General features: G+C 50.1%; 1 protein-coding gene and 1 long non-coding RNA gene across 6 annotated transcripts in view; one reads left to right on the top strand and one right to left on the bottom strand.

Moving 5' to 3' along the window:
• Positions 1-20915, bottom strand: part of LOC149121944 (uncharacterized) — a 130735-nt gene that overhangs the window by 49507 nt on the left and 60313 nt on the right. The gene's annotated exons all lie outside the window — the stretch shown is intronic.
• LOC100346561 (stearoyl-CoA desaturase) lies at positions 926-18062 on the top strand. The gene is made up of 7 exons (XM_002718651.6): positions 926-1990; positions 2149-2224; positions 2711-2993; positions 6283-6413; positions 7694-7899; positions 10080-10312; positions 13962-18062. The coding sequence occupies exons 2-7, from the start codon at positions 2201-2203 to the stop codon at positions 14159-14161; spliced, it is 1077 nt and encodes a 358-aa protein (XP_002718697.1). The 5' UTR covers positions 926-1990; positions 2149-2200; the 3' UTR covers positions 14162-18062.

Consider the following 20915-nt stretch of genomic DNA (forward strand, 5'->3'; position numbering starts at 1 on the left):
AGGCGAGTGTGCCTGGGCAGTTACAGATGAGAGACGCTGCATCCACAGTATGGCCACCTTGAGTCACAGTGGAAGGCAGACCCCCAGAAGAAATCCTGAGCCCTCCTCCCTGATGAATGCCGCAGTATGAATGTGTACCCGCAACCCCACGTTCACTGGAAATCACTGCCTCCTGGGATGTATCTGCAAGTTGGTGCTTTAGCAAGTGGTATCTGCAAGTCAGCCATGATGGATGAGTCCTCAAGAATGACATGTGCGTCACCAGTAAAAGACCTGAGAAAGATCTCGGGCCTTCCCCACGTGGACGCTCAGCGAAGACGGCCGTCCATGCAGCAGGAAAGGGGCCTTCACCAGACCCCAGGTCACCCTGAGCTATGACCCAGCACTTGCCAGCCTCCAGACCTGTGAGAGGTATGCTGCTGTTGCAAAGCCACGTGCCCATGGCAGTTTGTGCTAGCAGAGGAAACAGACTGAGGCAAAGAGGAAGGCCCGCCATCGGTGACACAGTGACAGATGCACCACTGCAGAGACCCTGAGCAGCAGCCCAGGGAGGGCTCCTGGTCCACACGCTGAGCTCCTCCCTGCCATGACCAGACCCGCTGTCCCTCTGAGAGCACTGCTGTCACACGGGGCTGCAGGGGCTGCCTGCTCCCTGGCCAGCGAGTTGGTCTCCCCCTAGGACCAGGGCCCATGGGGATCTGCCTTGTCCTCCTCCTGGCAGTCCCAGGGGCCTCCCCTCCTTGAAGCCAACCCTCCTTGGCACAGAACTCCTTTCCTTCTCCTCTCCCCACTGAGGGGTTCCTGGGCAGAGTTTGGGGGACACCGGGCATGGAAAGGGACAGGCTGAATGCATGGCCTGCCTGGTTCCCAGCTCTGCTGGTGGGGCTCCCTCAGGCACAGACAAGATGAGGCATAAGGTCCGTGGGTCAGATTTCCTAGGGCGCCTGCACACTAAGGTCCTGAGTAGGGTGAAGAGCTGGGCCTCCAGCATCACGTTTCTGGGCTCAGCCCAGCTCCACCACTGCCTAGCTGCTGTGAATACGGGCAGGTTCTGAGATCTGCCCACAGCTTCTCTTTCCAGTGGGTTCACGGAGAGCCCATCTCACAGAGTCACTGGAGGATGCAACAAAATCTCCCAAGACCTGCAGGCTTCTCTCATTTTATACTCAGTACTTTCCCTGCTGCTGGATGGACCTATGATGGCATCCTGCCTTATTCCAGGAAGAGGAGCCCAACTTTTTCCGGACAACCTGAATGTATTCCAACACATCCCGCACAGTTGTTGCATGGCTCGGGGATGCGCCTGACTACTGTGCTCAGTAGTGCAAGTCCCCTTCCAAGCGTGACGGTGCTGGAGCTGCAGCTGTGCACAGACAGGTCAGGGAGGAGCGTCCTGGGCTCTAAGAGCTCTGTGGTCCGCATCAAGCACTGGTGGGCGGGACCACGCCATTTTTCCCCTGGGGCCAGAGTGAGCTGTGGATAGCTCCACGGCGGCTACCTGGGTACTTCCTGTGCAGTCCGCCCACGGTCCACCCATTCACTCTGCCTGCTGGCGCCATTCCTATTCCAGCACCTGGTGCTTTCCGCCTGGCAAGAACGAAGGCTCCGAGTGCCTCGGAGGCTGAGGCCCAGTGGTCGGTGGCAGAGAAAGCGCAGGGAGGGGGAGCGCGGCGCAGGCGGCTGGGGGAACAGCAGATTGCGCGGAGCCAATGGCAAAGGCGGCTGAGGTGGCACCAAAACCCTTCAGCCAATGACGCGCCAGAGTGTACTGAAGCCTCATTAGCATTTCCCCAGGGGCAGAGGCCCGGCAGGGGCGGTGTGGCGCGGAGCTGGTGTCTTCAGCATCCCGGCGCCAGCCACCGAGTAATCCTGGTCTCCGGTTGCTGCTTGCCTGGCTCTTCTGCCTCCCCTTTTCGGCCCTCTCCGCCATCCGAGACTGCCTGTTTTTCAACCAGCTCTGAGCACTCTTTTGTCGGCCGAGGATAAAACGGTATGGATCTACCGGCACCTACCACCAGCTATTCCATCCATTCTCCTTCCCGGGGAGAGCAGCTCACAGCGGGATCAGGCCCGTACGCGCGTGCTGGGGCCGGGAAGGCTTCACAGCGCATTGGGCTCCGCATCTCAACCTGTCTTCTCTCCCTGCAGCCTGAATTCCGTGAGACTCAGTCTCCTCAGCGATCAGCAACCGGGAGGCAAGATGCCGGCCCACTTGCTGCAGGAGGTGAGCTTCCCAGCATCCGTCCTGAACTCGGGGGTCGCTGGCCCTGGTGGGGCTTCAGGGTGACTCGATGGTGAGGGGACATTGCTGGAGCCCCCGAGAGAACTTGGCCGTCTGGCTCGAGGTGCACTCGCATCAATTTTTTGAGGAAACTCGGTTCTGCGAGTAGCTTTATGAGTAGCTTTATGTACACGTGTGGCTTTTCCTTTGTGTTCAAAGGGGTGCCAGAGAGCTTCACACACCCCCTAAGCTAATTCACCTCTAGGTTTCACCCCAACCCCCCTGCACAGTTCCTGGGAACCTGTGCCTCTCCTGTGCAGGGCCCACCCTCCCCTCACTCTGGGTGCTGGGCCAGGGTCTGAGCCTGCCCTCCCTTCCCTTCCCTTCTCCCTCCTCCTCTCCCCCTCCCCTGCTGGATTAGAGTGAAGTGGCCTCTGCTGCCTCCACTGTCTCCTGCTCTGACCCTCTTCCTCTTCCCCTCCTGGCCAGGTCTCTGGCTCCTACACCCCCACCACCACCGTCACCACACCCCACTCCAGGCTCCTGCAGAGTGGAGAGGGCAAGTTGGAGAAGATGCCCCTACCGGCGGAAGAAGACATCCGCCCTGAAATGAAAGATGACATCTACGACCCCAGCTACCAGGACGAGGAGGGCCCCAGGCCCAAGCTGGAGTTCGTCTGGAGGAACATCATCCTCATGGCTCTGCTGCACGTGGGAGCCCTGTACGGGATCACCCTGGTTCCCACCTGCAAGTTCCGCACCTGGCTCTGGGGTAAGCAGCGTCCCTGCCCTCCTGAGCCTGCGTCCAGGCTTCTCACTGCTCTCAAGTGAGGCAGGATCCCTGGGTTTTCCCAACCAGTTCTCCGCAGTTGGCTGAGAGCCTGACTGGGCTGGGAATGAAGTTCAGGAAGACTGATGGGATGCACGGGGGTCAGTTCTGTAGGGGTCCCCTGAGACCATGTGCCATGTGACTGAAGAGTGGACCTGTTGCCAGAGTCAGCTGTCCCTGAGAACCTTCCTGTTTGAGTTGTTTGTGTGGCTCCTGTCCCAGCCCTGCTAGAAACAAGACAATACGCCTACCTTGGAGGCATGGGGTTCTGGTAGAGACCAGATGTTTTGCAGGGTGTATAATGAGCTTGCTTGGAATAGAGCAAGGGGACTCTGCTCAGGAAGAAAGTTCACTAAAAAAGGAGGCAAGGCAAGGTTGTTACCCAGGGAACTATTTCAGGCTCATCCATTGGCCAGACCAGGTTCTTTTGCTACAGAGAAGGATGAAGAAGGCACAGTTCATGGATGTGTTGCTCTGCTGCTCCATGCTGGTCTCCAGGGCACCATATGTGCCAGTCAACAAAGTATTCAGACTGAAATGAGGAACATGTTTCATGCTCTAGTCCCCATCAAGGCTGCCTTGCCCTGATGCTCTGAAGTGCCCGAGACCCCACATGGTCTTCCGCTAGTCCTCCCTGCTCCCTCCTCTGGCCCCTTGCCAGACAGCGAGGCTGGGCCAGGCTGATTGGAGGCCACCCAGATTTTGAGGTAGCTGCCAGTCTGTCCTTGACTTGCCCTTTGCTCTGCTCTTTTAGGGATGCCCCTATGTGGGCTGGAGGGGCACATATGCTTTGTAGACAGAGTCTGCTCTGACCCTCCACCCTCAAGCCTGAAGCAAGAAGTAAGAGCAGGGAGCGCTTCAGGCCCAGGCCTTCCTTGTTGCTCTCTGAGGGGCACTAAGCCAGACACACAACTTTAAGTTTTCCAGGGCATTCTCGGGTGAGGGTACTTTTTGGCAGCTCATCCTGTGGGTAGCTATGTGGAAGGGCAAGCAGATGTCAGCAGTTTCACACAGGACCACTCAGGTCTGTTGGTGGTGGTAAGATCAAGTGCCTAGACCTCTGTCTTGGCCAGTCCTCCAGGTGCTGTGGTGAACAGCAATGATCTTCTCAGGACCACAGTATTTCCCAGTGCTAGCTAGAGGCAAAGGCAGTTTTGTACAGCTGAGAGGAATGTGTTTCTTAGGTTACAAGGTGTCATCACAGCACTTCTCAAGAGTGAGCAGGTTTGAGAGTCTTCCATCTCTTTCATTTTGGAGTCTCCAATGAGCCCTTAGGATAGGGCTGATGAAATATACTGGGAAACAGTAAGGATCCAAGGGAAAACTTCTCAAGTCTTGCTCCTTGGACCAAAAGCTATGAGATGTTGCACAACCTTCAACGTGGTCATTAATAAGCCTCCCTGAGGAACAGAGAGGGAATGAATTTCCAACTGTCTTATGCCATTCTCTTTAATAGACTATAGGTGTTGACAGAAAACACACCAGAGTCCCTGGGCTCTTTTCCCAATTCCTTGCTAACATGGGACCTTAGATGCTTTCTCAGTCAATTTTCCAGGGTCATCTGCAGTATGAAGCAACCTAAGAAGTTTCCTTGGCTCCTAACTGAATCTGTCTGCTTTCATGCTCAAAGCCATTTTCTTCTTCAATGGTGTCTGGAGGTTCTGGTTCCAGTGTGGTTTTTCCAGAGACAGGTGTGGTCAGTTTCTGTACCTGGGAAGGAGATAGCCATCACCACATGGCTTGAGGCCAGTGAGGCCCCTGGAGTCCTCTCAGTTTGTGGCTTCAGAGGAACACCAGACAGTTACAGTGTGTTGCAAGTGTGCTCCAGCTGTAACCAGTTCATTACACTGAGGATTCACTGTTTCTGGCTGTTCCCTAGGTCTGAAACATAGTTAACAGTTTCCACCGAGATTCCATCTCTTCCTCCTAGAGTTGCTGAACAGATGGGTACACCCAGCAGCCCACTTCTCAGTTAAAAATTATGTCTGACACCTCCTCAGTGTCTAGGCCTTGAGGAAGGTAAGGCTAGATAATGTTGGAGTGCTCTGCTTAGAGCTTGGAGCATCTCCCATTATCATGTGAAATTCACATTGCTCAGTGGGAGTCTGGGATGACAGAGGGACATGATAAAGGGGAGTCACAGGAAATGTGTGCATATCCTGTAGTGGTGGATGGGACAGCTGGACACGAACTACTTGTTGAGAGTGTGTAGAGTTGGCCGGCGCCATGGCTCATTTGGCTAATCCTCCGCCTGCAGCACCGGCATCCCATATGGGCGCCGGGTTCTAATCTTGGTTGCTCCTCTTCCAGTCCAGCTCTCTGCTGTGGCCTAGGAGGGCAGTGGAGGATGGCCCAAGTGCTTGGGCCCCTGCACCCGCATGGGAGACCAGGAGGAAGCACCTGGCTCCTGGCTTTGGATCAGCATACTTCCAGCTATAGCAGCCATTTGGGGGGTGAACCAACGGAAGGAAGACCTTTCTCTCTGTCTCTCTCTCTCTCACACTGTCTATCAGTCAAATAAATTAAAAAAAGAGAGAGTGTGTAGAGCTTCATACCATGCCTCCATAGTTTTAGCCACATGAACTAGAAAAGTACTTAACTTCTCTGAGCTTTGACTTCACTTGCCAAGATATCTGCACCACCATCCCACACAGAATATGACAGAAATTTGAGAATATTGTACTTCTGGGGAAAGCTTAAGATACTGGGCAAACATGACTTTAGAATAGGGCTGGTATTTTCTGATGTGGCCACATTACAGGCTGAAGCTGAAATGATTTTACACCACTTAGTAAATGCCCACAGTTCTGAGTATTTAGCGTGTCTTGTACCACTCAGAGATCCTCTCATTGGTCAGTGCCCAGATACTGTTTCTTACAACTGCTAAAATGTGCAGGAGCACTTTGTGGCTTGAACACCACACACATTAGCTGAAGTTCACAGTCGACGGGACCTGGAGTGATGCACGTATAGACTGACCATGACAAGTTGTCAGTTCCTGGGACTCCTTAGCTTGTCTGCACTCCTGTGTTAACAGATGGGAGGTGATGATAGTATTTCCAAGTGGTAACAATCTCAGCTGTTTCAGAGACCAAGGTATCCCTAGGGTTCAGGTTAAAGCAGACGCTCACCTGAAGCTTAGAGAAGACACAGACTCTAGCAACAGAACAGCGTCCTTGTCTCCCAGGCAGGACTGGCATCGCTCGCTGATGCCCACTGTCTTTCCTGGCAGGGATATTCTATTATTTCGTCAGTGCCCTGGGCATCACAGCAGGAGCACATCGCCTGTGGAGCCACCGGTCTTACAAAGCTCGGCTGCCCCTGCGCTTCTTCCTCATCATTGCCAACACCATGGCCTTCCAGGTAAGAAGCTGGCGCTGCTCAGCCCTTGCTTCTCCACCCTCTCGATGGCCTGGGAGCAGAATGGAGGGGTGGGCACCTGGAGAGGAGCTGCACCGACAGCCCTGGCACTTTGCTCTCCCCTGTGTCACACGTGCAGGCTCAGTCCTGAAGTCCACAAAGCATGCAGACTGCTCTGGGTCGCTGGGAAGGGCAACAGGGATTAGCAGGACACACTCTTGATGTGCAGGATTGGTTTTGATCCTGAAGTCCTTGCATTATCATACAGTCAGGTTGTTTTGGTCTTTATGATAGGGGGCCAGGGCACATGAGCCAGTAATTGAACCTGATTTTCTGGGCAGACATGGGAAAATAAATTCATTCTGTAACATGAATATTTCAGAATGCCACCAGGCCACCACCACCTTAAAAAGGACATTGGTATTTCAGAATCATTTACTCTATGGTTTTCAGATAATAAGAGCAAATACTTTTATAAAACTGCATATGTATCTGTCACTATACAGAGCACTTACCACTAATTAACTCATTGATCCTTACAATAATCTTAGGAGGTAGGAACTATTATTTCCATGTTACAGATGAGCAGAATCAGTCACTGATAGGTTACACAGAACTTCATTATGATCTTATCCTTGAGTGCATGCTAGGTAACTAAAATACTGAGGATTGTAGAAGCATGAGATTTATAACACAAAGAATGAAGGGACTAGAAAAAACAGAACTCTTTGATAGCTGTAGCCACTGGACCCACAATAGTCTCTCTTGTGATGTTTATCTTGGAAGAGCTATAAAGGAAGTCCCTTTCATCAAAGGCAGTATCTCAGGTAGGTAATATTTGCATAATTATCCCTGTGAAAGTGAGATATACCTTGAAGGCTTCTGGTTTTTGGTTTTGTTTTGTTTCTTAGAAAAGGGAAGGAATAGGGAGATTGGTCCATGCCCAGGGATCAGGCGGTCCCTGAGGACCTCTTCCAACCTTCCCTGCTTGCGGAAGTGCAGTGTTCATTCCTAGTGAAACCATCTGGGCTCTGCGTGCTTCACCTCGATTCTACCCACCAGGTCACCTGCAGGGGGCACAGGCACAGCCACGTGGTCCTGGGAGCATGAGTGGCCCTTCCCCTTCCCTCAGTGGCAGGGGTGGGGCAGAGGGGAGGCGGTGCCAGGACTCCTCAGGGGCCCAGACTCCTGGGTGTTGTGAGCTGCGCCTGGAAGACACCTCTGCAGAGAGTTCTCCTGAGAGGACGTCCGCTCAGGCTGCATCCCTTTCTCTGTCCCTCCAGAACGATGTGTTTGAATGGGCCCGAGACCACCGTGCCCACCACAAGTTCTCAGAAACCAATGCGGATCCTCACAATTCCCGCCGTGGCTTTTTCTTCTCGCACGTGGGCTGGCTGCTTGTGCGCAAACACCCTGCGGTCAAGCAGAAGGGCGCTCTGCTGGACTTGTCAGACCTCAAAGCCGAGAAACTAGTGATGTTCCAGAGGCGGTGAGTGAGGGGCGATGGAGCTGGGGATGTGCTCCCGGTCCCTGGAGTGTGGGGACCCCAGTTTTTCTCCAAGGACTTGCAAGTTCATTTTAATTTACTGTTTGCAAGTTCAAAACCATCATTTAAAACTCCAAACTTATTTTTTTAAAAAAGATTGAGTTGTAAAGAGTTTGTAGGGTTGCGTTTTATTTTTACTTTTTAAAAGATTTCTTTATTTGAAATGTAAACTGAAAGAGGGTGAGTCAGCAAAGGAGAGACATCTTATATCCCCTGATTCACTCCCTAAATGGGTGCAACAGCTGAGACTGGGATTGGGCTGGGCCAAAAAGTCAGGAGCCAGGAACTCCTATTTGGATCTCCCACATGGCTGGCAGGAAGCCAAGCATTCAAGCCATCATACACTGCTTCCCAGGTGGATTAGCAGGGAGCCATCAGAAGCAATGCAGCCAGGTCTTGAGTGGACATTCTGACATGGATGTGGGCATCCCAAGCAGTGGTTTCACCTCATGTAATGCCTGCCCCTAAACTTCAAATGTGAACACCCCACAAGCCCACAGCCATAGACTGTTGCTCTGTTTCTTCTTCTCTGAGCTGTCTTAATTAAACCACTTAAATGCAACAAGTGATTGTTGACCCAGGACACAAAAATGTAACATAAAAACTACAATGCAAATGTAATGTAAAGTTGAAAAACAAAATTCTTACCTAAGGTGTCTGTAGCTTTTTGGGGAGTAGAACAATAAGCCAAGAACTCAAATAGCCATGGTGCAAGGCAGAATATTTTCTGTACCATGAAAGGTACAGAAGAGAGTGAGATCACTTGCTGGAAACTACATGGAAGAGTTTACAAAGTAGCACTGGAATCTACCTAGGGACAGCAATGTTCACAAGTAGGTGTGGGCAGGGACAGTGCAAACAGAGCAGAATGAGCTAAAGCATCAAGCATGTTCCAACCACAAATGCTTCTGTTTGGAGGACAGGGTATGACAAAACCAGACTGGAGAGAGACTGTGTCATTCTTCTCAAGTCCTAAAGGCAGACCTGATTCAGGGTGCAACAGGAAAGCACTAATTGGTTTGAACACAATAGCAGTCAGAGCTATGCTTCAGAAGGACTGCTCTCACAGGACTGCATTGTGGCACAGTGGGCCTGCTGCCCGCAACACACGCTTCCAACATGATGCCAGTCCAAGTCCCATCTGCTCCTTTTCCAATCCAGCTCCCTGCTAATGCACTTGGGAAAGCAGTGGAAGCTGGCCCAAGTGCTTGGGCCCCTGCCACCTACATGGGAAACCTAGGTGGAGTTCCAGGCTCCTGGCTGCAGCCTAGCATAGCCCTGGTCATTGTGTTCATTTGGGGAGTGACCCAGGAGACAGAAGAGTTCTCGCTGTCTCTCCTTCTCTCTCTGAAACTCTGCCTTTCAAATAAATAAGTAAATTTTTTAAAAAGAAGAAGAGGAAGAAGGGCCACTCTCAGGACAGGGGCCAGAAACCAAGGACCAGAGAGGAGAGGCAGGGACAGCAGTTAGGGGGTCAGGGGATCCACGCTGGGGAAGCAGGGGCAGGACTGGGAAGGGCGTGATGCAGCGAGGATGTGACTGCTGAAGGAGGCAGGGAATCACTCCACCGAGTGGCAGTGGCCAGGTCCCCAGGGAGAAGGGAGAGTGGGACAGGCATTCAGACAGACACACAGGTGATCAGGGCCACTCAGTGCCTCTCTGGGGGCAAAGAAGAGCAGAGAATTAGAGGGCAGTCACAGGAGATGGAGGCACAACACCAAACATGGACGTGTGCCAAAGAGCTCGATGGGCAAGAGCAAGGAGCCCAAAGGCAGATGGGCATGGGCCCAGGCTGGAGAACTCTGATCCAGAATTGGGGTTTGGACCTCAGCTATGAACTTAGCACCAGGGCCTTGTGCGCAGTGGAAAGAGGCTGTGGACTGGAGCCAGGAGGCAGGCATTCCAATCTGTGCCGTGCTGGTTCCCAGTGACCTCAGAGAAGTCCTGTACCCTCCTCATCTCCCTCCCCATCCACAGAGTGAGGGCCTATCATGGCATGCCCAACAGATGCCCACCCCGTCTCACAGCAAGGGAGAAGAGGTGGCCCAGCCCAGGGAGCATGGACAGCAGGGGCAGGTCTGGATCCCCTGTGCCCCGGCTCAGCCTGTGATCTCCCCACGCAGGTACTACAAACCCGCCGTCCTGCTGATGTGCTTCATCCTGCCCACGCTCGTGCCCTGGTATTTCTGGGGTGAAACTTTTCAACACAGCTTGTACGTGGCCACTTTCCTGCGTTATGCTGTAGTGCTCAATGCCACCTGGTTGGTGAACAGTGCTGCCCACATGTATGGATATCGCCCATATGACAAGAACATTAACTCTCGAGAGAATGTACTGGTTTCTCTGGGAGCTGTGGGTAAGTCAGCATGCATAGCAAGACTACATCTAGGCCAGCGCCGCAGCTCAATAGGCTAATCCTCCACCTTGTGGCGCCGGCACACCGGGTTCTAGTCCTGGTCGGGGTGCCGGATTCTGTCCCGGTTGCCCCTCTTCCAGGCCAGCTCTCTGCTGTGGCCCGGGAATGCAGTGGAGGATGGCCCAAGTCCTTGGGCCCTGCACCCGCATGGGAGACCAGGAGAAGCACCTGGCTCCTGGCTTTGGATCAGTGCGATGCGCCGGCAGCAGTGCGCTGGCCGTGGAGGCCATTGGAGGGTGAACCAATGGCAAAGGAAGACCTCTCTCTCTGTCTCTCTCTCTCACTGTCCACTCTGCCTGTCAAAAAAAAAAAAAAACAAACAAACAAAAACAAAAACAAAAAAAAAAACACCGCATCTAATGATCTGCTGGTTGTGGTATTAGGCTAGGAATCAGCATAACCAGGTTAGCTTGGTTGTATAGCCACTTTGTATCTGTTTTTCTATTATAAAACTAGTAGCTTTATAGTAAAACTACGTATAAAACTGAAAAACCCTTATGAACATCAAGCAGTAAGTCTTAAGGGAAGCCGGCGCTGCAGCTCACTAGGCTAATTCTCCGGCTTGCGGCGCCGGCACACCGGGTTCTAGTCCCAGTCGGGGTGCCGGATTCTGTCCCGGTTGCCCCTCTTCCAGGCCAGCCCTCTGCTATGGCCCAGGAGTGCAGTGGAGGATGGCCCAAGTGCTTGGGCCCTGTACCCAATGGGAGACTAGGAGAAGCACCTGGCTCCTGCCTTTGGATCAGCGCGGTGCGCCAGCTGCAGCACGCCAGCTGCGGTGGCCATTGGAGGGTGAACCAACGGCAAAAGGAAGGCCTTTCTCTCTGTCTCTCTCTCTCTCACTGTCCACTCTGCCTGTCAAAAAAAAAAAAAAAAAAAGTCTTAAGAGAAAGGGAAAGGGTAAAAAATAACACTGCCTTTGATTCCAGGCCTCCTAATAACCTCCGGAAGCTAAATGTAGGGAGCTTCCTCTGTTTTCCTGTACTTGCTGTACTAGGAGTTTTGTATAAATGGAACAACTGGATCATCAGAGCGGCCAGAGAGACAGGGATCTTCTATGAGAACATGCAACAGAGTGTCGAGTAAATAATGACAATTTAGTATTTAGATGTTCCATGCTTTTGTGTATGGGTCATGCCTTATTGTTTGGTGATTCCAATATGAAGGGCATCAGAGCAGCTGTAGCTGGCCCTTTCCTACTACCCTGCAGCATGTCCCCTTCTTGTCCTTTATGTTTTTCTTCCACTTCTATTCTCAGCTTGGAACTTCACTTCCCAAAAGAAACTTAGGGAATGCCCCTAGAGCTGTTAGTTTGATCACAACTCCCTGAACACTGATCTGATGTGGACTCTTCTGGAGTTCATTTCTATCATTCCAGTCCCAACATCACAGAAGACAGAGTCCTGCCATCTGTCCCCACTTACTTCCTTTCCAGCTTTAGAAGAAAATACACATTTTTACTGAGGCTTCAAATTAGTGTTCAGTAAGCAGAACCAGAGGTCTATTACTTTGCAGGCGTCATTGGCGTTAGTCATCCAGTAATGCTTACAGAAGTACACTGCTCATGTATTCATACACAATGCTGCCTTTCTGTTTTTCTTGCTCTTTTAAAGTCTTCTTTTATTATCTCACACTAGTGATATTTATTATCTTTATAAAATTATCTTTTCCTATCACTTTTTGACATTCAGAAATTTTGGCCTTCCTTTCAGTTACCTTCTTCCATCGGGCGTATTGGTACTAAATTCCTGTTTAAGATAAATCACATGGGTTGTATAAATCTGAAGCTTTCACAGAAACAGAATTTCTTTGGCTTCGATGTGTCCTATATTACAGATGTATCTATAATGAAGTCACTTGCTTGTGACTGTCAGTTCCAGGTTTCTTTGTGAGCTTTCCTTGTCTGCACCTGCTGCTTTCCTCCCAATAACTTACCATGAAGCTTTTTTCCCTTTGTAATCATTTTGCTTCCGGACATACCTGCTTCAGTCAACCTATCTACCACAGCTGGCCTTCTCCCTGAGCCTCCCTTGGGCTGTCTCTTGCTGCCCTGATCCTTACCTTCACCCATGGATCCTCCTCTGTTCTCTCTCTGCATCTGTGTCTCACTCCGTGTTACGAGTGGTATGTGGGCCGTCGCCGAGGCTCACTAAGTTAATCCTCCACCTGCGGCACTGGCACACCGGGTTCTAGTCCCAGTCAGGGCGCTGGATTCTGTCCCAGTTGCCCCTACTTCCAGGCCAGCTCTCTGCTATGGTCCGGGAATGCAGTGGAGGATGGCCCAAGTCCTTGGGCCCTGCACCCGCATGGGAGACCAGGAGAAGCACCTGGCTCCTGCCTTCAGATCAGTGCAATGCGCTGGCCGCAGCGGCCATTGGAGGGTGAACCAACAGAAAAAGGAAGACCTTTCTCTGTCTCTCTCTCTCCTTCACTGTACATGCTGCTTGTCAAAAAAAAAAAAAAAAAAAAAAAAGAGTGGTATGTGTGGACCAGGTGAGTGCTCACTGAGAGCCTTGCTGCAAACTCATTTCAGGGGCTCAGCAGTCCTCCATCAACACCCTTAGCCTTGGGCTTGCCCACCCTCTCCCCAGCTCCCACTGGAGGTGAGCAGCATCACACAGGAAGCACACACCTTGAGATGCCCTGGATGGGGTCACTGCCTTTGCTGGACATGCTGTCTTGCTGGCTCGATGTCATTCCCTCTCTATCTGCAGTGTGTTTATCTGCACAAGGCCCAACAGCCGCTCTGTTGGCTTCCCTTTACCCTGGCCTGACAAGGGTCAGGGTGCCGTTGTTGGACGCAGCTCAGAAAGAGGGGACCTGGCAGGAGTCACCAACCTCTCTCTGCAGAGACTCCACAGCTTTACCTACTACAGGAATTGTCCTCAGTCCAGAGTTTCTTTTTCTCTGTCTGTCCATGTGAAACTCTTGTCCCGAGAATTCTCAGCATCTCGGAGGTCAGAGGGAATATTTCAGCAATTTGTTTCTTCTTTCCAAAGAGAATGTCTATCTTATCAGCACCACCCCCAGCCCAGTCAAAGCTGGAAGAATGAGAAGGCAGAGCAGCCCACTCTGCGCCAGCAGAGGCTGAGGAAACCGCAACCCTGGGCTGGGCCTCCTGTCCTCTATGTTTGGCCACTGCCTCCTGTTCCATTGGAAGCTCCCACCCTTATGGTGGTGCTGCTGCTGTGGGGAAGGCGGGTCCTCTGCTCACTTGTAACAGCAGAGCCCAAGTTCCTCATTCTGGACTCTCCCCTCTGCACCCCAGCACACGTACACACACAGCCTTTCAGGCCTTGAGTCAATGCTTCCTGAAGCTCTGGAGGTTGCCAACCGACACTGCATTCTCAGCAGTAGTCCCTGCTCCACAGTCAACTCACACATGCTCTGAGAAACCAAGTAGGGGTGACAACGGCCTCATCTATCATTTCTTAAGGTGCTTTGGGGGGGATCCACTTGCTGTAGAGTAAGAGACCAGATCCATCCCTGTGTCCATTCTACAGCAGCATATTTCTGCTGGGTTCCAGGAACACTGCTAGGAAGACAGGAATCCACCCAAGCTCCATGACATTTCTCCTTGCTTTTGTTGCAGGTGAGGGCTTCCACAACTACCACCACTCCTTTCCCTACGACTACTCAGCCAGTGAGTATCGCTGGCACATCAACTTCACCACATTCTTCATCGACTGCATGGCTGTCCTGGGCCTGGCTTATGACCGGAAGAAAATATCCAAGGCTGCCATCTTGGCCAGGATTAAAAGGACTGGAGATGGAAGCTACAAGAGTGGCTGAGTTCTGAGTTCCTCAACATCTTTTCCAAAAGCTAGCCAGGCAGAGGTTCACTGTTCTGTTTATTAACTACTGAATAATGCTCCCAGGATGCTAAAGATATTGACCTTAACCCATTCCAATACAGTATTCTTTTAAAAAACGCAAAAGTATTGAAAGACAACTGCTCCATTTTGATGCTAAGCTGATGTCCTCATTTTCTCTCCTCTCCTATTTTCATTGTGCTTTTCTTTCCTTTATTACTATCACCTTCTTTTCTCCTCTCCCTCATTGCCTCCTAGAAAACAGCTTTTCAGTCTTTGCTCAGTGTCCATCTTCCAAAGCCTACACAACTTTTCAAGAGTCAAACTAATAGTCTTATCCAAGATAATCTTCTTTCCTTGAGTTCTTCAGTTTCAGCATAGGTGGCTCAAGGTAGAGATACCAGGAAACTCTTGGGAACTCCCATGTTCACTCTAATCAAACATGCTTTGCTAGATGAAACGGACAAATAACTTTAGTGGGCACACAGCTTCTATAGAAAGTAAACTATCAGCGGGGAGGTTAGCTGCCGTGGCATGACTGATAAGTGAGGGTGGAGTCGCGGTGGGAGATGAGCAGAGAAGAAGGTCTTGCTGTGATGAGACACACAGCTGTCTACCTAGCCAGGACTTCGAGCCCCTCCTCACAATACACTTCTTTTTTTTTCTCCTGTGAGTACGAGTGGCCTGGAGCCCGGCATTGGTAGCACAAACAAGCAAATCTCAGTGCCTCAGCAGACTCTGGGCAGAGGTTAAGGCAGCAGCATTTAGTGCGTAGTAAAAGTGCTCACAGCTGGGAAAGGATTTTTTAACAACAAGGAGATTTTTTTATTTCATGGAACAAGAGGTCTTGAGGTTTGGTGTGTCTAGAATTGGTGAATATCATACCTCATAGAGTTCAGAGGATTCCCTGAGCTGCTCATCAGAATGATTTTGGTTTTCTGCTCTGCTACCTTCAGGATATTGGTTGCTCCTCCCATAGTAATAAGGTGGCTGTGGCATTTCCAAACATCTCAAAGTGGAGGATTTTATGAAGTGAATTGAATCAAGCATTAAAATATAGAGATGTAGATTCTTTATTTGGTGTATGAGAATATTTCCACTAGGATAGTTCCCTCTGAACAAGGGATATTGAAAGAACCCTGAAGTAGAGGAGAAAGTAGGTGGGTCATGTTTGCCTCCCTACCTGCCACACTGCCTGGCATGGTCTACAGACAGTTCCCAAGGGATAACTTTCAAAGGACAAGCTGTGAGACCACATTGCTAGGAGATCAGAAAGTTACTGAGGAAGTTACCAGGTGTCCTAATGAAACAAGTTCAATGTTAGGTCTATTCATTAGTACCAACTTCTCATTGAAATGAGTAATAACCAGGAGGCTTCTCTTCACTGTGTTATATCTTTTGACTTATTCTATGCTCTGTTAACATTTAGCTTAAAGTATAGGATTACCTGGGAGGGAGGCGAGAGGGAGGGATATATTAACCTGCCTGATTCTTCATTCCTGGCTCTGCCCTGTCCCTTTTCTCCTACTGGTTCTGTCTCTTCCCTGACGTCATCTCTATCTCCGGCCAGGCAGCCTCCTTGTGTGTGTTCAGAGGCAGTGACAACTGCTGTCCAGGCAGCTCTTCCTGCAGACACCATGCTCCAGGACCCCAGACAACTGTTTCTCTTCAGCAAGGACAGCTGATCCACTTTCCTATGCCCTTGGCCACACGGATAGCTCCATACATGGCTGGCAAACCCTCCCAGAACCATTCTTGGTTCCAAGAGGCTCTTTCTCATGATACAAATGCTTCCTTTGTGCCACTGAGCCCGCCCTAGAGCCAAGGGGGTCTGTTGTCCACCTCCTGCATCTGGGCCAGAGCAGAGAGCATGCTGAGTGCCCTCTGCTTGCTCAGTCAGGTGGCCCCACCTGATCAGTGCTCCTGGATGCCACAGTAATGCTTGTAGGAGGAGGATACCTCATCCTCAGTGGGAAGCACAAGAAGCAAGGCCAAGTTCCTGAGTGCCTCACTTTGTAACAGGTCCTGAATCTGGAGCAGGCTATGCTGCAAAGCTTTGGCTGAAATGTGGGAGCAGAGATGCCATGACCTTTGTTGAATAGACTTCCTGTGCAGCAAATAACCAGCATTCCCTACCACCAAGCCTAGGGCAGAAAACACAGATCCTCAGTGTTTTCAAATCCTTGGGCTTGCGTCCCTGTCCCTCAGTCATCAGTGCAGAAGCCTGGCTTTGCTCTATTACGATTGGAAGTGTGCAGTGCCACACACTGTCCACTGTTGAGCTCCAGGGTGGGGAGGGGGAATGTGTTTTTCTGTAATTTAATAGTGGCTACGAGGATCAGCCTGCACCAAAGGTAACCTGGTCTTTTGAGGTGTACATCTCAGTAGAAGAGAATCCAGTGGAAGATCACTGTCAGTTACCTCTGCTGACCTGTGTGCCTACCCCTTGGAAATGTCTGTCAGGTAGTCTAGTTCTACAAGTCATCAGATGGCTGCTTTATAATATACAGAGAAGAGGAACAACATTCTCTTCTTTTCTAAGATGTTCTGTGGGTCTGACCCCACACAAGGCTGGGTGGAGACCCAAAGCTGAGGGTCCTGGTGCAAAGCTGATGTGCAGGTCAGTGTGTGTCTGCTGCATAAGTAACCGTATTTCAAGATTCTATAGCTCAATTCAAGAGACAGACTAATTGGAATCTCAGATGGGATCGAGAGTGTAAATTTTGACCTGTCCTCACTTTGTGGATGTGCTTACAGTTTATTTGGGTGCCTTACATCTTTTCTAATTCAAATTCCCTAAGAGCCTGCCCTACTCCCTCTTTGCAGTCCCTCAGCACCTGCGAGCCTGCAGAAGTGGCAGGTAGAGAAAGGGGCCTGGCTGGATCCGTGCAGTGATTTGCAGGGTTCCATCTGGGAGTCATTTTGGAAACTTTCTTTAGGGTTGTTTTTATTAAGTGTCCATATTTGATGGAGGGTGGAAGTATACTTTGAATGTATTCTTTTCTAATTTTTTTTTGGGTTAAAAGATGGTTGTTGCAGTTAAAATGGAAAGTTTTTTTCTTTGGTTTGCTGGTATTTTGAGTGAATTCTCTGTTAATAGAGCTCAAATGGGTTAGTGTGTAAAGAAGAAAGTGAACTGGTAATGTTTTACTGGTGGTTCAAGGCCAGGTCCTCTTCTACCCCTGTGCCACTGGCTTGCTCTGTGACCTTCTCTTTTATCAGAACCCACGCTGTGAGAGTGAACATGCCTCCTCCTCCTCCAGTATTGAGGACTTAGCACAGCCCTCCTGAGCTAATGACTTCTTAACAATCCCACCTTTCAGCATTGTTGCTATGGTCATACAGTTTCCAACGAGTGAATTCTGGGAGACACACTCAAACCACAGTATTGGAGAAGTGACTTAACTATTTTGTGCCTCAGTTTTCCTTTCGTTAAAATATGGTTAATAATACTGACCTACCTCAAAAGGCAGTTTTGAGGCACAAGTAATGCTTCTCATCCAGTGTCTGGGGACCCTTCAGCAGAGGAATTCCCATGCTGAATATTTCTACAGTGGGTCTGTCCACTTTGAACTTGCTATGTCCACGTGTTCCAGAGGCTCTCATGAGTCTTCCTGGCTCTCTGGAGAGTAAATGAATCCCTTGGCTAAGTGGTGGATAACTAGTCAAAGGAAATGTGAGAATGCATCCTCATCGCCATACAAATAAGTACAGAAAAACTTTCCCTTGCTTGGGTGGGATTTTTATCCCTCTTTATGTGGGACAGGAATTATTTGTGACCTAAGAGTAATTTTGGAATAATTTCTATTAATATCAAGTCTGAAGCTAGTTGTACTTATCTGAGATTGTGTTTGTTCATAATAAAATTGAAGTGAAACTGATTGTGCTGTGTCTGTGAATTTGTGGCTGTGGTTCAAATTCTCCTTGGACCTGTCTCCATGACTGGTGTCACCCTATGTATGTCCTGTGTCTTTAAGAACAAAAAAGCAGTAGAAACTACAAGGGTTGACTCAGACCCAGCAATCTGCCCTGCCCTTCCTAGGGGTAACTTCAGGTTGAACGGGGCACAGGAAATCCAGTCTTCTGCCATTAGATCAGACACTAACACCTGCTGGCATCTTGGCCTGGGAAAAATTCCACAGAGTCAAGACAGATTTCCTAGGGTAAAAAGAGAGCAGCAGAAGCACTGCCAGGGAGAGGCATTTGTGTCTGAAACATCCTCTCCCCCAGGGAACGGGGAGAACAAGTCACTTCCTGGGGCACCACAGCAAGAAGACATGAAAAGAACCAAGGGGAGGTTTGCCAGCTCTGGAGCAAACAAACTTCTGAACTCTCTTCTTTCTACAAGGTGGAAAGGGTTTTGTTTTGTTTTGTTTTTCTTTAGTACTTCAACAACCCTCATGTAGAAAAGAGAAAGGCAAAACTCTTCCAGTTTAAAGAAGCTCCATGGGGCCGGCATTGGGGCGTAGCAGGTAAAGCTGCCGCCTTCAACACCAGCATCTCAGATGGGGACCGGTTCATGTCCTGGCTGTTCCACTTCCAATCTAGCTCCCTGCTAATGGCCTGGTAAAAGCAGCAGAAAATGGCCCAAGTTTTTGCGCCCCTGCCATTCATGTGGGAAACTTGGATGAAGTTCCTGGCTCCTGGCTTCAGCCTGGCCCAGCACTGGCCATTGTGACTATCTGGGGAGTGAACAAGCAGAAGGAAGATTTCTGCCTTTCTGAGACTCTTTCAAAATAAATAAATGAATTTTTTTTTAAAAAAAAAGCTCCATATTCCAGCAAGGTAGCACCTAGACTAATTCTGAGACACTTAAAAGCTCCCCAGAACCCACTCTGCCAGTCATTTCCCTCTGATCTAATGTTGTCTTCATCTTGGACAAGAAGCATGGTGCTTTCCAAGTAATTCTGAGGCTAGGACTCTCATAGGAATTCTGATTATCCAAAATCAGAAGGAAAAATACAGTGGTCTGTTTTAGGCTCTTGTGAGATGTTTATGACGATACATTCTTCACCAGTGAACATCTGGGTTGCTACCTTAAGCCCCTTCTTTCTTTTGTGTAAAATGTTCAGGACAGGTATTTTTCTGTAACTGTACTGTTCCTGCAAGTCTTTGCCTCCCATGAGCCAGCCTCCTGTGTGGAGCCTGTGGCCTCCCTATGCTCTCTGCTTCCTCCTGCTTTCCTCCTGTTCCACACCTGCCCGTCCTCCCTCTGATTCAACACACCTCCAGTCTTCCCCTAGGAGGTCTATATTTTGTATATCTGATGTTTCATCAGGGACTTTTTTTCTTATTCTTACATGGAAATTTTTAAAAAGAAAGATGAGAGATCTTAGCACTGGAAAAGAGTGGCTCAATATGTTACACTGAATTCAAGATGGAGAGAAAGGGAACAAATGACAAACTGGCATGTCAGGTGAGTTATAAAGTAAACATTTCTAGGGGCAAAGTTGTGAAATCTGAATTTCACATTTTTTGTATGGGAAGAGAAAAAGAGGTTAAAGTCATTTATAGGGATCAAAATTAAACATGGCAGGCTGGTTCCGTGGCTCACTTGGCTAATCCTCTGCCTGCAGCGCCAGCATCCCGGGTTCTAGTCCTGGTTGGGGAGCCAGATTCTGTCCCAGTTGCTCCTTTTCCAGTCCAGTTCTCTGCTGTGGCCCAGAAGGCAGTGGAAGATGGCCCAAGTGCTTGGGCCCTGCACCCACATGGGAGACCAGGAGGAAGCACCTGGCTCCTGGCTTCAGATTGGCACAGCGCGCCGGTCGTAGCAGCCATTTGGGGGGCAAACCAACAGAAAAGGAAGACCTTTCTCTCTGTCTCTAACTCTGCCTGTAAAAATGAAAAAATTAAACATGGCACAAAAGGAGGAAAATTATTTGAGATAATTATGGAGAAGGGCATATAAATAAAATTCTTAAAGCACTGGAAGCTGGCCCAAGTCCTTGGGCCCCTGCACCCACATGGGAAGACCTGGAGGAAGCTGCTGGCTCCTGGCTTGCAGCTCCAGCTGTTGTGGACAATTGGGGAGTGAACCAGCAGATGGAAGACCAACTTCTCTCTGCCTCTCCTCTCTGTGTATAACTCTGACCTTCAAATAAATAAAATAAATCTTTAAAAAAATAAAAGAGGCTGGCACCACGGCTTAATAGGCTAATCCTCCACCTTGCGGCGCTGGCACACCGGGTTCTAGTCCCGGTCAGGGCGCCGGATTCTGTCCCGGTTGCCCCTCTTCCAGGCCAGCCCTCTGCTATGGCCCAGGAGTGCAGTGGAGGATGGCCCAAGTGCTTGGGCCCTGTACCCAATGGGAGACTAGGAGAAGCACCTGGCTCCTGCCTTTGGATCAGCGCGGTGCACCAGCCGCAGCACGCAGGCCGCGGTGGCCATTGGAGGGTGAACCAACGGCAAAAGGAAGACCTTTCTCTCTGTCTCTCTCTCTCACTGTCCACTCTGCCTGTCAAAATAAATAAAAGAAAAAAAATTCCTAAAGCTCAATGGCAACCTGTTTTCTCCATCTTTCCTGGAAGAACCAGGATAATCCCTAAAAATGACTGCCAGGAACCAAACAAGAATAAGAGGCATCCAGGGGCTGGTGCTGTGGGGCAGCGGGTTAACGTCCTGGTCTGAAGCGCCGGCATCCCATATGGGTGCCAGTTCAAGACCTGGCTGTTCCACTTCCGTTCCAGCTCTCTGCTATGGCCTGGGAAAGCAGTGGAAGATGGCCCAAGTCCTTG

Source organism: Oryctolagus cuniculus, chromosome 15 (assembly GCF_051225735.1).
Source record: "Oryctolagus cuniculus isolate XC-2025 breed Fujian yellow rabbit chromosome 15, ASM5122573v1, whole genome shotgun sequence".
Lineage (NCBI taxonomy): Eukaryota > Metazoa > Chordata > Mammalia > Lagomorpha > Leporidae > Oryctolagus > Oryctolagus cuniculus.

Excerpts from the sequence above, each read along its gene's own strand:
- LOC100346561 (XM_002718651.6), top strand. The coding sequence starts at position 2,201 with ATGCCGGCCCACTTGCTGCAGGAG. Across the intron at positions 6,414-7,693 it reads CCAACACCATGGCCTTCCAG|AACGATGTGTTTGAATGGGC; the intron begins GTAAGAAGCTGG and ends CTGTCCCTCCAG. Across the intron at positions 10,313-13,961 it reads GGTTTCTCTGGGAGCTGTGG|GTGAGGGCTTCCACAACTAC; the intron begins GTAAGTCAGCAT and ends CTTTTGTTGCAG.